Source organism: Ambystoma mexicanum, chromosome 6p, assembly GCF_040938575.1.
Source record: "Ambystoma mexicanum isolate Mex_15411 chromosome 6p, UKY_AmexF1_1, whole genome shotgun sequence".
Lineage (NCBI taxonomy): Eukaryota > Metazoa > Chordata > Amphibia > Caudata > Ambystomatidae > Ambystoma > Ambystoma mexicanum.
The window spans coordinates 1,031,649,169-1,031,667,223 of NC_090935.1; the positions used below are offsets into that span (position 1 = coordinate 1,031,649,169).

At 46.6% G+C, this 18,055-nt stretch overlaps 1 protein-coding gene across 1 annotated transcript in view; it reads left to right on the forward strand.

Annotated features, from left to right (window-relative positions):
* SPTLC1 (serine palmitoyltransferase long chain base subunit 1) overlaps nt 1–18,055 on the forward strand; it is a 1,178,456-nt gene that overhangs the window by 553,926 nt on the left and 606,475 nt on the right. The window contains exons 8-9 of the mRNA XM_069625635.1: nt 16,077–16,166; nt 16,954–17,061. Of these exons, the coding sequence (XP_069481736.1) occupies nt 16,077–16,166; nt 16,954–17,061 (198 nt within the window). The remainder of the gene's footprint in view (nt 1–16,076; nt 16,167–16,953; nt 17,062–18,055) is intronic.

Sequence of the window (18,055 nt, forward strand, 5' to 3'; positions counted from 1 at the left end):
TGCATAATATTTGAGGATGAGGAGAGGTCAGATATGGAGTTAGAGCCTGTTGAAACTCATGAGGCTCCTGACATGTTTTTTTCTGAAGACAGTCAATTGGAGGAGTTGCCTCAGTCATTGCATGATGCCAGTGGCCTTGACACAACTCGCGAGGTGGAGTTTGGTCGGCCAGAGCCTGTGGCTCATGCTGAATCCTCTTATAGGAGGTTGATGTCTAGAGTTAATATCTCGGGTCATCCGGTCCTCTGACTGCATTCGATCTGGATGACTTGACTGATATTTTGGATCAGGGTGCATCCACTGGCCCAGTGTTGCCTTTTCATTTGGCATTACAAAAAAGACTGGCGGCTACTTGGCAGACCCCGGAGTCTCTTCCGGCGCTCAACAAGTAGTTGACTAAGAAATACCACCCATCCGGTAGCGACCCCAGCTACCTATCCACTCACCCCACTCCGGAGAATTTGGTGGTTCAGGTGGCTACGGCCACCTCGAGGCAGGCGGCGTACCCGACCATCCCTCCCAATAGGGACGACAAGCGCTTTGATGGTTGGGCACCCAAGGTATTTTCTGCTGGGAGTATGGCACCGAAGTCGGCCAACTTCACCGGTGCCTTGGCAAGATTTTCGCACACTCTGTAGAATTGTCTCTTTAGTGGCTGAGCATATTCCCGAGGGGGGAGAAAGAGATGGGTTCCTTGCTCTTGTGCAGGATGGCAAGGATGCCATGTGTGAATCCCTTCAGTTTGGGTTGGATACGCTGATGGTGTTAGCCGGTCCATGGCTGCGAGCACCGTGATGCGCAGATTTGTGTGGTTGCGGAAGTCGGGTTTTGCTCCGGATGTGCAAGCCCGCCTTCTGAACATGCCCTTTGATGGCTCTCATTTGTTTGGCAGCAAGGCTGACGAGAGCCTTGAAAGGTTGCAGACCTCCAAAGCTGCTGCTAAATCTTTAGGCGCAGCTGTGCGTCAACCTCTGCCTTTTCGTCCTAGGGGAAAACAGTGGAGGGTGGGTTCCTTTTCATTACTACTCCTCTTTTGGTAGAACTAGAGGAGCCGCTAATCAAAGGGGTCACCGTAGAGGTACCCGTGCTGGACGGGGAACTAGAGGTGCCAAAGCCGCTCAGGCAGCTGCCTCTTTGCCTTCCGGCGCTGCCACATCTGCTCCAAAACAGCTGTGACGCCATGTTCCATTGTTGGCCGGTTGGGGGCAGACTGTCTCAGCGTCTCAAAGAATGGCGAGCTATTACGGATTCGTGGGTTCTGGATACAATAGCCCACGGCTACTGCCTTCCCTTCCTAAAGCAGCCTCACAACAATCTACCATGGAATCTCGTTGAAGCTTCCGGATCCGCTCCTTGTGCAGGACACTTGACCCTGCTGGAGAAAGGCGCTATAGAACTAGTGCCTGTGGCGAAGAGGAACAAGGGATGGTATTCCTCATATTTTTTTATTCCAAAGAAAGACAGGAGACTGAGACCCATCTTGGACTTGCGTTGGTTGAACAAGTTCCCCAAGAAGGACAAGTTCAAGATGGTAACTTTCTCAGGTCCTTCAAGGCCTTCAACTTCAGGATTGGTTGGTGTCTCTGGACCTACATGATGCTTATTTTCATGTGCCAATTCATCCAAAGCACAGAAAATACCTGAGGTTTGCGGCTGGCAACTCGCACTTTCAGGTCCTGCCATTCGGATTGACCTACGCCCTGAGGGTCTTGACGGAGCTAATGGTGGTGGTGGCAGCTTATCCCAGGAGAGGGGTGGTTCACATCTACCCCTACCTGGACGATTGGTTGGTCTGAGCGCGTTCTCCCGAACAAGCTTTTGATCATCACAACCTCACCTGCTGCTCCTTTCACAAGCTGGGCTTCTCCCTCAATTTCAAGAAATCGCATATGACACTTTCCCAACAGCTCCAGTGCATCAGGATAGTGTTGGACACGTCCTTCAACGTGCCCAGAGTTTTCCGGCTTTCGAATTCTTAAGGTTGCTCGGCCTCATTGCATCCTGCATTTTTCTAGTACCAGAGGCCAGGCGGAGGATGAGATCCCTTCAATGGGTTCTCAAGATGCAGTGGTTGCAATTCTCAGGCAAGATGTTGGATCCCGTTCAGATTCCACTCTCGGTCTTGCATGATCTTCTGTGGTGGGCCAGCGAAGGGAATCTGATGAAGGGGCAGCCGTTTTGGCAACCGTGGCCGGAGGTGACTGTTGTGACGGACGCGACTGTTACAGATGCTTCCCTCACAAGATGGGGTACTCATGCCAACGATCTGACCGCCAGCGGTCGTTGGTCTCCGTCGGAGTCCAAACTCCACATCAACCTGTTGGAGTGGAGGGCCATCAGGCTGGCCCTGGAGGCTTTTCTGCCATCTGCGCAGGGGGAAGAGTGTCCTGATGATGACGGACAACACAGTGGCCATGCATTACCTCAACATAAAAGGGGGGGGTTGGGTCACTCCCGCTATGCAGAGAGGCGATGCAGCTCTGGTTCTGGGCGATACAGCAAGGAATATCCCTCTTGGCACTTCATCTAGCCGGAGAGGAGAATGCGGCGGCAGACGCACTGAGCAGGCAGAGCATGGTCTCCCACGAGTGGGAGTTGGCTCAGGAAGTCCTTCTGGAGATCTTTGCCCTTTGGGGAACCCCTCAAGTGGAACTGTTTGTGGCCGGTGCCAACTGGAAGTGCGAGAGATTTTGCTCAAGGGAATTTCCTGAGAGGAGCCTTAGGGGACGCATTCATTGTGGATTGGTCATTCTCACTTCTGTACGCGTTTCCTCTGGTCCCTGTCATTCCTCAGGTGCTAAGGAGGTTCGGATCCCACATGATCCTCATTTCTCTGGGTTGGGCCAGTAGAGCGTGGCACCCCGACCTTCTAGAAATGTCCATCTGCCTCCATGCCGTCTTCCCCACAGAGAGGATCTTATCCATCTAGCTTGCGAGGGGGGGGGGGGGGTCAGAGGGATTGGGGTTCTCCATCCAGAGGTCAAGACTATCAACCTTCACACTTCGTTTCTGAAAGATTGAGATATAAGGATTGGGACCTCCCGGATGACGTGATGGAGGTGTTGCTTTCGGCCAGGCGGACGGCAACCAAATCCCTGTACCGTTGGCTTAATTTTTTGCGACTGGTGCAGAGGAAACAATGTCGATCCTTGTCAGTGATCCATTCCAATGGTTATTTTGTTCTTGTTTTCTTTGGCCCACAGTGGTCTTCATGTGGGTACCATTAAAGGTTACCTGGGGGCACTGTCTGTTTTCAAGCGCTTGTCTGAAGAATGTTCTTATTTTAAGAGTCCTTTGATTTCCCAATTTCTAAAAGGGCTCACAAATGTGTTTCAGCCGTCCCCTTTTCAGGTGCCGGTTTGGGATCTGAATTTGGTCTTGAAATTCCTGATGGGTGCTCCGTTTGAACCACTGCACTCTTGTCCTTTGAGTAGTTGTCTTTTAAGACGGTTTTCTTGGTTGCAGTTACATCTGCTTGCAGAGTGAGTGAATTGCAGGCACTTTCATCTAAGCCACCCTTTACTGTGTTCCACAAGGATATGGTTGTACTGAGTGTCCATCCGTCCTTCCTACCTAAGGTAGTGTCTGAGTTTCATCTGAGCCAGAAAGTGGTACTTTCTGCTTTCTATCCTCCCCCTCATCCTGGTAAGGAAGAGAAGAGACTTCATAGGTTGGACCCTAGGAGAGCTTTGAGCTTTTATATCTCTAGGATATCCAGGGTCAAGAGTGGAAGACCAGCTTTTTGTGGGATACACTGGACATTGATTGGGGCAGGCTGTTACTAAACAGACCATGTCCAGTTGGATTATCCTCACCATTACTGAATGTTAGTTTGGCGGGCAAAAACCCTCCGGAGGTGTTGAGAGCTCACACCACTAGGGGTGTGGCTACATCCACAGCCCTGCAACAGGGAGTTCCTATTAAGAATATTTGTGACGCAGCAACGTGGTCTTCCATCCACACCTTTGTCAAACATTACTCCCTGAATACGCTAAATGGTCAGGATATGGCCTTTGGTAAAGCAGTGCTTTATTCTGCCATCTGATTGGGTATTCTAAATTCATCTCCCTCCTCCATTCACTGTTACTGCATTGGGAGTCTGTCAAAGATGTGCAATACGTTGGAGGACAGAATCCATTTGACTATCAAGTTACTTAACCAACTGGTAACGTTCTTTCGACTGGCTGTGCTCCCCTCCCACACCTTTCTTACCTTACGGTCGCTGCTGGTCGACTGCTGAGCATGCTCGCACTCTGGGTTCTGACCCCTTCGTCGCCAACCACCTGCATCGCACAATACCACACCCCTGGCCTGCAAAGGCTTTGCCGCAGAGGGTCCGATCCTTGGTTCTTAAAGGATCCGATCTGTGTAGTATTAGGGCCATGTGACGGGTCAGAAATGTGAAGTGGACAACTTTGTAAAGAGCATATCGAGTACTAGGAAACCAGGAGATATTAAGTTTCCTTTAGTTAACAAATGCATTTGATATCAACAATAACGCTCACATTAGTTCACTTCTGTTTTAATGGTTAGCAAACACTTGTTTTGACCCAAACTTGGGTCTTCCTCAGGGCTAAGCAATCACAATTTGCAAACAAGTCCTAAAACAATATAGATAATACAAATAAAATTCAATACATTAACAATGATTTTTGTGATCACATGTCACAGAAGGTGATGCATTCAAAAATGAGTTCAGTATTGGCCAAAACGAGAAAACGATGCAGGTCTAGAGGTTGGGGGAAAAAGAAGGGTACAAACACTTTTTCATAAATTATCCCATTCAACATTGCTTAAATATGCAATCCTATTCTGAAACGACAATATGTATGAAGCTTAATCTTTCACTTGATTTCATATCACACAGTTTTGAGTTAGCCTTGCTCCCAAAGTATGCCCTGCATTACCTGATCTATAGATGGATGTGTGAGGTCCATCCGCCATGTTTCAGGACCCGTGGCGAGCATGTAACGTATTACATCAGTTCAAAACATTTATACCTTTCGCGGGTATTGTAGCAAAAACAAAGCTTTGTGTGATTTAGCATACAATCCATGTACCTACCTACGAAGCAGTGGCTCTCTATTTGCAGACAAGCACAATCTACAATCGGCATACATATTTCTAGCGTGCCTTAGTGCACGAAGCATCTCATAGTAATACATAAACACTTATTTATGACCGTCTCAATGGGCTAACAGGCTAAATCCCCTTTCTTGTGTGGCCTATTTAATCCAAATGTAACAAAGTTATTTACTTCTGTCCCTATGTGCTATTTGATGACTATAGGGCAAAATCCTTATGTTTGTAATCTTTCTATTTCTCTTGTTTAAATCTTCAATAACTGCTAATGATAGCCACAAATAAGGTTAGTCAGACGTCAGATCACTATGCCAAGTGTAGCGATTACTCTACTCGTAAAATAACGTATTTTTATAAAGCTGGTATCCAAGAAGGATCCCCAGTTGTTCTTCTGTAAGATAAACTGTTACAGTTGGTCCATCCCTTCTCTCTAAGGGTGTAATGTTACAGTGCTGGCGGCTGCATTCCAGAGTTCTCGCACATTGTGTCAAATCATTCCACAACAGTATCACAATATACGTAGGGTAATTCATAAAGAGCTGATTAATAGTTCAGCTTGTGGTATTCCATACTTAAAACACTGTAAATACTACTTTGGTTACACAGTTCAGAGTTCCCTAAAGGTGAATTACAGCACATGTCAGTAACAAGCCCTGTTATAAGCTATTACCGCTTTACTCAGAGTTGAGACCTCTATTGTTATTCATTGACATTATAGGAAGGCCCCCATTTCATGGTCTGAGTTCAGACCTTTACTCGCAGTCTGATATTTGCAGATGACTTTAGCTTCAGTCTTTCTCAGTGCCTTCTCTCTATCACCCCCTCTGGAGTCTTTGGTTACAGTTTTGAAACCTATAAACCGTATGTCTGCCTTGTTTTACATTTGATGGCATTCCTTCCGATGAGTGGATAAGGGCAATTTAGAATCATCTTTATTCAGTGCGCTCAAATGTTCCCTAATACGAATTCTGATCTCACGTATTGTGCTGCCAGTATAGTTCGATCCACATATACAAACAATGGTGTACACCACATATTTAGTTTTACAATTTATGAACTCCATCATTCTCAGGTCGTCTTTAATGTTGATTTTAATACTTTTGCATTTATATTTGTACTGGCACATATTACACGTTCCACACTTGTAAAAACGCTCTTCATTTTGTGAGTATTTCTTGAGTGTACAGTGAGACGGGCATCGTATCAAGCGAGACACAGACTCAAAATCAACAGTTTGAAAACCTTTATTTATAAGCTTTAAGGGTTGTTGGAATGTCTAATTGGCCCTAACTCTAAAGGGGTGGTTCCCTCTACTGATGCTTCTAAGGGTCGTTGATGTCCGTAAGTGTCCAAAACCAAAGTCTTTCTAAACCTATGCTTGCCCTCACTCGTAGACAAAATGTGCTCATGGATCTTCTTAAAGATAAAATGGTGGTTAAAAAGGAAATGTTAGTCACAGTTGGTTTCAGATAGTCTTACCAATAGGTGTAGTTCTGCCAGTTCATAATAGTTAAACTCCAAAAGGATTGTCCTTGGAACCTTCCACCGAGGGCTCTTGCCATAAGTCAGTAAAGTTCATAATGTCTCTGGGTCTCTTGGGGTTCCCTCTCCCAAGCTTCGATCCTTTCAGAGTTGCAGAGAAACTGCTCCTTTACCATGCTGCGACCCCTCTGGTACACCGGGCCAGCGTCTTGGCATCCTGTTCTCCTCCGGTCCTCCTGGGCTCCTCTTGCTGCTTCATTTACATTTCAACCAGCAATCCCAGCACGCTCGTTATTCTTGGCAGAATCACACCTTTTAGATCTGAAGTAATTGTCAAGTGGAATCGGATGTAAATTGCCTGACCCTGCCTGACTATCAGTGGGACAATTCACTGGTGTTCGATGGTAGGGCTCCCTTTTTATCCTTATGTTTCTATGGGTAATCCTCATTATCCAGCAAGGGATCTGGCATGGATTCACATGCTCATGAATATTAATCATTTTTGTCGGGCTGGGAATCCTCGATAAAAGAAAAGTTCCACTTTCACACTGTATTTCTACTCAAAACCAATCGCTGTCGTCTGGGTCATACTGCCCCCATCCAATGACGGTCCTCTCCCTAATCTCCAAACCTTGTGGCCATCTTTAGATTTTTACAGCACACTTCAGTGTTGGTAGTCCTCTTAGTGCTCTCTGAACTTTTTTCCTAATATTTAGTTTTTTGGTAAAATGTGAAAGTTTTGACCGATTTTGGGATTTATATCGTTCGACTAGAGGACGACTACCGGCAGCGGGGATCCGCTATCAGTTACGATCAAACTACCCAGAGGATCTTTCATCGAAGGACCAGGCTTGTGCTTTTCCGCACCTTTTCACCATGAATGAGGAGAAGAGATGCCTCTTCAAACTGTGTATGAAATGTGGACTAAGGAACTTTTTGTGGCATATAGACAACACAGTTGTCTTTACTTCCTGCATCCATACCATGATGAAGAGGGATGTGAGATCTGCCGTTGTTTTTCAAAAAAGCCCAAGAAGGACTGCTGCAGCAGGCTGGCAGCGTGGTTAAAATTGGGTAAGTACTCTAACTTGGCCGCTGGGCCATTGTCATGCTTCCCCCAGGACTGGCCGGTCCCATGATCCAGCTCCCTCAAATAAGCGGTTGAGGTCCTTTTGAGGGTGCAAAACAAGGCAAGGCTGCTCGCCAGGGATCCCACTGGGTTCGCCGCTGCTGCGGGTCCCGGCTCGGGAAGGTCAAGTTCGCCATCACCGCCACATCCACGGTGAACCTCCCAGCGAGTGTCGCACACAGAGAAAGTCCTTGACCACTTCGAAAATGCATGCCATCGGCAGATAAGGCGACGAAGGTGAAATCCAAGGAGGGCTCTGCCTCAATCGATGTATCAACCAGCTAAAACAACACCATCAACTGTCATCAATGGCCAAATCGACAGCTGCCGTTGCCATCCATCGACTGCCTTGTTGACGACCACTACTACTTCTTCAAAAGGAGGGCAGATCATGAAGGTGGTACCCCCACGTATGTGTCCTTACCAGCATGGCATGAGGTAACTGCCAGAGCTATGTTGAAGATCCCTGGGAAGGGGTCATCAGCCTCCTCCCCCAGAAGTTTCAGCAGAGGGGAGGGAGTAGGGCTTCAATGATCCCTAGGAAGGGTACAGAACAAGGAGCTTAACTGAGTGTGCCCGGGCATGCTTGTCCTAGCTCCGATGAGCGTGACAACCTGCACGAGGGCTACTATTCAGACCTCGAAGTGGGCCAGGGACCCTTGTCGGAAAATGGGTTGCTACATTGTGAAGCCTATCGCCTACCTCTCCCGAACAGGCGTACCAGCCCTGAGCCTCCCTCTCTCTCTCTCACTCATTCTCTCCAGCAGGCGCAGATGATCCGCACAGGGTCTCTCCACCAGATGACATCGGCTCCTTCCTTAAAGGCCTCCGAATTTTTTCAATTGGTCCATGGGGCAGGGCTCTGGCACCTAAACAGGACTGAACCGCCTGCGGACTCTGGTGACATTCCACTCAGGGACTCGCCCCTTGATAAAGTAGGGGCCTCCGATGCGCTCTTGACGTGGGCAGCCACTATGTCGGCCTTGCGATTGAGGAGCAGCGAAATGTGTGTGCTGTACCAGCGCAGAGAGCAGCGCAGGAAATCTGTCATGTCCATCTCGCTGTTGGAAGACATCTGGGAGGCTGGCTTGATCACCTTAGTGCATCCCACGGCTGCCCCGGCTAAGAAAGACCAGTTTGACAAAGTACAGAGCCCCAGAGAGCGCCGCTGCCTGCCTCCGCACTCAACCCACACCCAACTCTGTTGTGTCTGCGACTGCCAGAAAGAGGTTGGCTAATCAATCGTCCTCCTGCTATGTACCCCCAGACAAGGATGGCAAACGCCTTGATGCCTTCGGTAAGAAGTCATTACCACCGCAGCCACGACTATCAGGACGGCTAATGCAATGGCCATACTTGCGTTTTACAATCGTAAGCTGTAGTACAAGTTGCATTCCCTACTGGAATTCCTGCCGGATGACAAGCGGCAGGAGGCCTTGGACATCTTGCATGAAGTTCATTTTGCATCAGACAATGCCAGTATGTTCTTGGTGGACATTGCGGATACTGGTTTTCACTAGCTTGCAAATGGAGCGGTCCTACGCAGGCAGGGTTGGCTCAAGGCCACACAATTTTGACCCAATGTCCAGTTCAGGGTCTAGGATATTCCCTTTGGCGGAATCTGTCCTTTTTGGGAAGAAGGTGGATCAGGCTTTACAGTTCATACAAATGGACACCGCGCGATCCTTGGGCATACTACAGCAAACGCTCCAATCCTTTCGTTCTGGAAAAAGGGCGCTATGGCAGGACTTCATGGGATAACCGTACCAGTCAATCTCCTCTTACAAGACCACATAATCATCATGGGGCCAGTACAGTAAAAGGTCCCAGTCCTACAGGGGTGTGCAGCGATGTTGTGGCTCCTCCCAATCTAGTGGTTAGTCCGGCAAACAGGCATGACTAGTCCAGGCCAGTTCCTCCCGCTTCTTCACCCCGGTGGGAGGACTACTGTCAAGGTTCGTTGAACAATGGACACACATCACGACTGACGAATGGTTACTATTCCTCCTCCAGCAGGGCCACTTGCTGGGGTTCGTGGACTATCCACTGGACATGCCTCCTTCGCACAAACCAGAGAAGTTGCAACACCTCTTGCTTCTTGCTTCAAAAAGGCATCATACTCTCCTTACCTGGAGGGCTGCTTACTTCCATCCATGTTTCTCCATTCTCTTGGGATGTCCTTAAGGATGGGACCGGAGCGTGTTGCTATGCAGCAAAATAGAATTATTTCTCTATGTAGGCCCTGCCCAACCGTCTGTCCCTTTCTTTGCGTCGGACGGGGTGGTCCATCAAGCAGCAGCTCTCCCTTGATGCACATCAAATTGACTGACTCCATGGCGCATTCCCAATGGTTCTCAGGGGGTCCAGGCAACTTTGGCCGTACCTGCACACTTTGTGTGGATTGTGTTTGGGGAGGTCACATGCGTGGCACTCTTGCAACGTGTGGGACTCTCTATCTTGGGACACTAATCAGGCTTATGCACTGGGAGTCTGCTTTTGGTGAGAGCCTCTCGAAGGACAAAGAATTAATTGCAGTGATATCTTCCATTTATTTTTCCAGGGCTCCCCTTGTGAGGGAAACCAAGCATGGGTGGGATACAAGTGTGGCAATGAGAGTAGTTTTTCAACCTGTGATTAATCTGAGGATGTCCCTTCTCGCTTGGGAGGGGGGGGGCAGCAGGGGGGAGACCTTTCTTATGGGGCGAGGGTGGTGCATCCACAGTACAATAATCCCCCTGGGGGTGGTGCTCTGTGGGAGGATCACATGGGGAAGGATAATCCTCAGCCGAGAATGCGTTGCTCGACCAGCTCTACCATGTCCAAACCCTTAAAGTCCTCCTTTTCCCTCCCTAGATGAAGCAGTTATATACTGTTGTCATATCAGCCGAACTCTTTCACCATGTTACCACGCTAGTCATCCTAACCTGGATAATAACATTGGAAAGTCAGATATCAATCAAGTATTGCACATGTAGCTTGAAAGCCGATACTGTGGCAAAGATACCTAATCTATTTTGTTGCCCACCCAAATTTCATAACGGCGATAAAAATCCAGATGATACAAAGTATTGTGCCTATAACTTTAAGACTGGTGCTGTTACAAAGATGATATGCGGAGAAGGATCAGTCGCGAGCAATCGAGCAAGCGGTCTAGTTCCCAGGGGCCAGTGATTGGCTACACAGAATGCAACAAGCCGACGTGGGAGATCCATGGCTTCTCAAGCTCAGATGCTGAGGAGACGCGAGAGAGACCGAGAGCCGTCCCCCGAAGAAGACCAGCGGGAGCCATAACTGAATGCAAAGCAAACCGCGCAAGAGACGGAATGCGCAACCGAAAGGAGGCCCCAGTCTGCAGAGATGCTGCAGACCCGCTGGATGCCAAGAAGCTACCACAGCCACCAGTAAGATCAGTTGCCCTGGAGCTGCCGATATTGCAGTTAAGGTAGACCAGTACATGGGTTTGCCAGGAGCTGTGAGGTTCGGGTAAGCAACGGGGTGAAGTCAAGTCTAAGAGGCTCTGGGAGCCTACCCTTTGAAAGTCAGAGGAGGGAAATCAACGAGAATCTAAGAATAAGAGGCTCTGGGACCCTACCCTTTGAAAGTCATATGGATACCAATGAGAAACCAAGCAGATACAGTATAACTGTGCGAGTCTGGGATTCATACCCAATTGACAGAGGGTCTGGGGCCCTAACCAAAGAGAGCATCTGCTGCCCTGAAGTACATCAGACCGTTGTATACTTGGCAGGAGAGTGAACCAAGTGGATAGAACACCAATGTGCGAGTTTGGGACCTGCACCCAAAAGCAAGGGGGGGGGCTTGGACTTTAGTTCAAGAGAGGGTCTGGGATCTTGAAGTGAATAAAAGATAATACTTTGCAGGGGAGTGAGCCAAACCGATACCATGCAACAGTGCGAGTCTGGGAACCGCATCCCAAGACCAGAGGGACTGAGACCCTGATGAAAGATGGAGCCTTGGACTGTGAGTCAAATGAGAGAGAGAGAGAGTGGTATACGGGACAAGAGTGAACCAAGTGGACACCCAGAGTCTGGGGCTCACACCAAAGTATGCAAAAAAGGTTTTGGGGCCCTGAGAGAAACAGACAATTTAACGATTATTTAATTGACAAGAGAGTAAATCAGTCTGGACAAAGAAGCTGTGAGATGGAGACCCACACTTACATAAGACCCTAAAATAAGAAGGTTAAAACCCTGTGATTGAAGGTGGGGAGGAAGCTCTGCACTTGGTAGCGGACGTGCCAATTTAATAGGACACAAGAACTGTGAAGCCAACAATCCCTCTTTAACTATATTGAGAAATTGGATAAGAGGAAAACTACGGGAAAGGAACACAAACCTAGCATTTGGAAACTTGCATTTTGGAACATTATTTTGCATCACTTTTTACTACCAGCAAAACCGGTAACTTTTCTGTTGTGTGAAAACACAGTGAATACTTGTTACTAAGAAAAGACCATCCTTCCCCAGTTATCTTAAACTATTAGTATAATGGACAGAAGTAGGTTTTAGGGACACAACAGTTACCAACTATGTAGTTTTGGACTTCCTGACAATACCATTAGTTTCCTTTGAGGTAGGGAAATTCCTCTTAGCGTTGGGCATAAGGAGGCTTTTTTTTAAACCTAATTATTAAGTCTTAAGCCAAAAATCTACAAACCTTGTGCCCATGCCTTCTGCACCCTTAGCAAGGTGATCAATGATGGGAAGGAGGCTTCATGCCAGTCCCTTCAGTCGGGTTTAGATACGTCGGATGGAGCGAGCGCAGTTATTCAGTGCTTTGCGTGGCTGCGTAAATCTGGTTTTGCTCCTGATGTCCACGCAGGAGTTTTAGATATCGCTTTGATGGGTCAAATTTGTTTGGTCCCAAGGCAAATGATAGCTTGGAGAAGTTGCAGGCTTCCCAAGATTCATCAAAATATTTAGGGGCAGCTGTCCATACACAGCAACAACCGCCTTCACAAAGTTGGAGGGGGTGTGCCCCTTTTGGTATTACTCTTCCTTTAGTCAAAGAAATCAGGGCAAAGATTTGCACGTGCTCCAAGAGGTAGTGGAGGAAAACCTGCCTCTTTCTTGCCCTCATCTGCAACCAGAACCCCAAAACCTCTGAGCACTTTGCTCACAAAATCCCAGTGAGAGGCAGATTGACCCAGCTTCTGCAAGATTGTTCCTCCAGACGCATTGACATTGCAAACAATTGCCCAAGTGTACCGCTCTTCCTACAGGAAATGTTCTCCCTGTTGGAGAACAAATCTGTGGAATAGTACCTGCAGCGGAACTGAACTAGGGTTTGTATTCCACCTACTTCATTGTACCCAAAAAAGACTGAGGACTTCGACCCATCTTGCACCTCAGGCGCTGTAACAAGTTCCTCAGGAAGCACATATTCAAGATAGTCACTCAGATCCGCCAGGCCCTTCAGCTCCAGGACGGTTTGGTGTCAATCGATCTCCAGGATACTTACTGTCATTTCCCTATTCATCCGAAAGCACTGAATGTCCCTGAGAATCACCACTGGCGGTGCTTACTTTCAATTTCGAGTGCTTCCTTTCGGCATACCTCTGCCTGAGGGTGTTGATGGCGGTGTTGACAGCAAGGACAAGAGAGATTCACATCTTTCCATACCTGGAAGAGTGGCTGAGCAAAGCTTGTTCTACTCGACAGGTGAACATCTCAGCAGCATCTGCCACTCTGTCCAACATCTGGACTTCTCCCGCAACTTCAAGAAGTCTCAGGGGGCACCTCCTCAAATGCTTCAATTTATTGGAGCAGTCTGCTTCTCCTCCCGAGATGAGCCCTCAACATATCTTGCAGATGGTGATGAAGTTTCAGAATTCCTAATATCTGCCGGCATTCGTTTTTCTGAGGTTGCTGAGCCTCATGACATCCTGCCTTTTCCTCATGTTGGAGACCCCTCTAAGAAGAAATTCCCTCCAGTGGGCCCTCTGATCCCGATGATCACAGTTCTCAGGCAGAATGACAGACCTTCTTCAGGTCCTGACAAGGTAGCACAGGATCTCCTACGGTGGGCCTGCAAAGACTACGTGATGATAGGGGAACCTTTTTTGGCAACCCTGGCCAGAGATAACTGTAGTCACTGATGCCTCCCTTTTGGGATGGGGACCACACATGAGCGACCTGACGATGAGTGGGCTTTGGTCACCAACAGTATCAAGACTACACATAAAACTGTTAGAGCTGAGGGCATTCAGACTAGCGCTGATGGCCTTTTTGCCTTCCATCCAGGCAAAGAACATCCTGATAAAGACGGACAATGCCGTGGCCATGAATTACCTCAACAAGAGGTGGTATGGGGTCACTACCACTTTGCAAGGAGGCGATACAGCTCTGGTTTTGTGCTCTACAAAAGAGGATCTTTGTCGTCTGTTCATTTAGCCTAGAAATAGAATACGACAGCAGATGCTCTTAGCAGGCAGAGCTTGATCTCCCAGAGTAGGATTGGCTTGGGTAGTCCATCTAGAGATTTCCGTCCTTTGGGGAACCACTCTAGTTTATATGTTTGCGTCCAGTATCAACATGAAGTGCAACCTTTTCTGCTCCAGGGAATTTCCTCAGAGAGAAGCTCTGAGGGGCGTGTTTGTAGTGGACTGGGAATTCCACTCCTATGTGTTTCCACCAGTCCCTGTCATCCCTCAAGTGGTCAGGAGGTTGAGGGAATCCATGATCCTGATTGCTCCAGATTGGGCAAGGAGGACATGGTACCCATACCTTCTGGATATGTCCATCTGACCTCCATTCCGTCTTCCCTAGAGAGTGGATCTTCTCTCGCAGCAGGCAAGTGGTCTTCACCCAGGAATCGAAACGTTGAACGTACACTCCTGGTTTCCGAGAGGCTAAGACATAAAGATTGGGACTTCCCGGAAGATGTTCTGGAAAGGACTAACAAATACATTCCCGCCGGTCCCTTTTCTGATTCCGTTCTGCGATTTGAACCTGGTTCTTAAGTTCTTGATGGGAGTGCCATTTGAACCGCTCCATTCCTGTCCTCTCAGGCTGTTAACGTAGAAAAACATGTTCTTAGCTTGCAGGGTTAGTGAGCTACAAGCCCTATCCTATAAGCAGCCATTTATGGTATTCTCCAAGTAGGTTGTTTTGAAGGCCCGTCCCCTCTTCCTGAGGTGGTAACTGAATTTCATTTATCTTGCAAGATCAAACTACCAGCTTTCTAACCCCCCGGAACCCTCTCCTCACCATTTGATAGATGAAGAGAGGTTGGCAAGCTTGATCTGAAAATATAAGAATGGCAAATATTAGACAGGATGACCAGCTACTCAATGGCTGCACAGGTCACAAATTAGGCAAAGCTTTTGACCAAGCTGACTCTTTGAAGATGGATTATCGTATGTATTTTGGAATGCTACTCCATTGCTGTGAAGGAAGTCCCTGATCATTTAAGAGCCTACTCTACCATGGGCGTGGCAACTACTTTGGCTCTACAAGAGGTGTACCAGTGCAGGACATTTGCAGTGCCACAACATGGTCCTCCGTCCGTATATTTTCAAACCATTACTGCAATCCGCTTCTCCGACCTCCATCATTAATACTGCTGTGGGAGTCTATCTAATATGAATAATCGGTTGGGGGACACAATACATTAGTAGAACAAATGTCTTGCTGCTGGCACTGTTCTTTCTGATAGATGTTCCTCCCACGCATTCCTCATTGACCTCAAAGCCTACCCAACTTAGTATGAGCAAATTCTCATTCCGTATATCTTTCAACACCCATATGTGGTTACATTACTCACGGGCGCAGTGCATGCTATTTATACCATCAGCGTCCCGTTCGACACGAGAATGGAAACCCTTGAGGGACAACCATGCCACACAGCAACCCCTGTTTTATTTTTTTGCCCCAAGAACTGCAAAGCAGGAAACTAATATCCAAGATGAGGAATCCATCGGAGGGACATCCATCAGAAAGAACATTGCCATTGTTAAGCCATTTGTTCTTCTCTTGATTCGACCCACTCTCTCTCTTACTGTGGGGGGAGGTATGTATTAAAAAAAAAAAAAGGAAATCATAAGCAGTTGGTGGACTGCAATCTAGGCCCCTCGCTTCACTTTAGTGCTGTGGAAGACTGCTAAACAAGCATCTATTTGTCATGCAGTTATTTGTTGTACATATAAATAGTGCTGCTTGAAATTTGAAGCAAAGTGTCAAATGGGATCCTATTTTTCTGTAGCTGAATATTGGAAACAGCATGGGTCTGGCGAAAATACCCGTGCTCAAACAGTTGTTATAGGTGAGCACCTTTTTAAAAATAAATGTGTAAATGAAATTTTGAAAACTAAACATTTCTGGGTTTTTTACAGTGTGCACAAAATCATTTTCTTCCTTTTTAGAATCCTCGTAAGGCACGTGTCACTCGAAGATTCATTGTGGTTGAAGGGCTTTACATGAATACTGGCGACATTTGTCCTCTTCCAGAATTGGTATGTAATTAAAAGCAGAATCTCTAAATGTCATACTAATTAACACATTGCCAGCCTACATAATGTTTTATTCTCAACAAAATGGGTGATCCATACACAATTGTTTATTGACCACACAGAGTTAGGGATTTCTGATAGCAAAACGCTATCTTGTTAATATTTTTGGTCATGCAATAGAACTTCTACTGCTAAGAATTTACTCTAATGCCTGATTCCGAGATGAAGGTTTGGAAAGGCTGAAAATATGAATCTTACATTCATATCGAAGTACTAGTGTACAGGCCTGTGTACACAAGCCAAAGTGCAGGTTTCCATTAACACAGTAGGACCACTATATATCCTAAGCCTACATCTCCCTCTAGCAGTGATATTGTTGAAAAACACTTTTTGTTCGCCTGCTAGATGAACTTGAAGTCTTATTGTTGCTATGCATAAGGCAACCGCTCCCTCTAGCGGTGCTAACAGGCAAAGAGTTCCTCAATCTCTCTCTTTAAGCAATCCAAGTTATACATTGAATGCTGCTTTTGGAAACTCTACATAATGTTTCTAAGAGTGTCAAACAGTGATTATGTGGTCCAATGCGTTTGGTTTGAAAGCCCCACTAAGTGAAAAGGGGAGGAATTAACGTACACAAGAGATTTTATTCTGTTGGTTTTTATTTAATGAGGATGAATTTGTAATCATTACAATCAGCGCCTTCCACTGATCTCTAGTAAGAGTCCTTGCCTACCAAGCATTGCATTAAATATCTGTTCTGTTTCTTTTTCACTTCTGAATAATTCTGCAGGTCAAATTAAAATACGAATATAAAGTGAGAATTTTTATTGAGGAAAGCCTATCCTTTGGAGTCCTTGGAGAACACGGACGGGGAGTGACTGAACATTTCGGGATCAATGCAAGTACTTTTAAGATTTACTCTTCTATTCTCAGAGTATTACTTCAGAGCAAACATAATTATTGTTCAGTGGGGATGATAATGGTCAAATCTACCTAGCACTTTATTTTCTGCATGGGTTGGTAAATGAGCAGCCTTTACAATGTATGCACTGCATCATAACAGCCAGAAGAGCAAGTTTCATGGCATTGAAAAAAAAGACTTCACAGCAATGGGATACAATACAAATAAAATATACATCATTTTATTCACAATAAAACATCCAACAATAACAAAAACCGATCCAGAAATATAGCAACATTAAAAATAAAAGAAACAGAAGTTACTTGGCGTATCCTAGCTTTTACGAGTCACCCAAAACCGAAATGTTTTGGCAGGAGTTTGCCCACTTTTGGTTTTGACAGTAGAAAGATCGACTTTACTCATAATTTTGTAACTTTTAAATTTTAAGGCGTAAAAAAACCTGATCTGGGTATACCAGACGTCCAATTAATGGCTTATTTACTTGTTCTCCAGCATGGGGTCTGGCATGGATTCACATGCTCATGAATATTCCCTGTCAGGCTGGGAATCCTCAGTAAAAGAAAACATTGTTTTACTTTCTTTTTAGTACTGTATTTCTCCTCTAAACCAATTACTGTCCTCTGGGTCATATTGCCCACATCCAATGATAGTCCTCACCCTAAGCCCCTCCTCTGGCAGCCATCTTCGGATTTGTACTGCACGTGTCAGTGTTGGGAGCCCTCAAGTTTGCTCTGAGCTATTTGTACGTTTTTTGGGTTTTTTGACGGGAAAAGTTCTCTTTTTGTTTAAAAGAAGCCTATCTGCTCTTTCCTTCACCTGCTTTGAGCGGGGACCCTTTGCCAGTGAAGTCCCCCGCCCCTCAAGGGGGAAGATCGTATAAGATTCTACAAGGCCTTTTGGGCCTACTTTGCATCCTCCGACCATGGCGAAGGAGAAGTAAGAGGGAAGGTCCCTCTTCGGAACGTGTTTG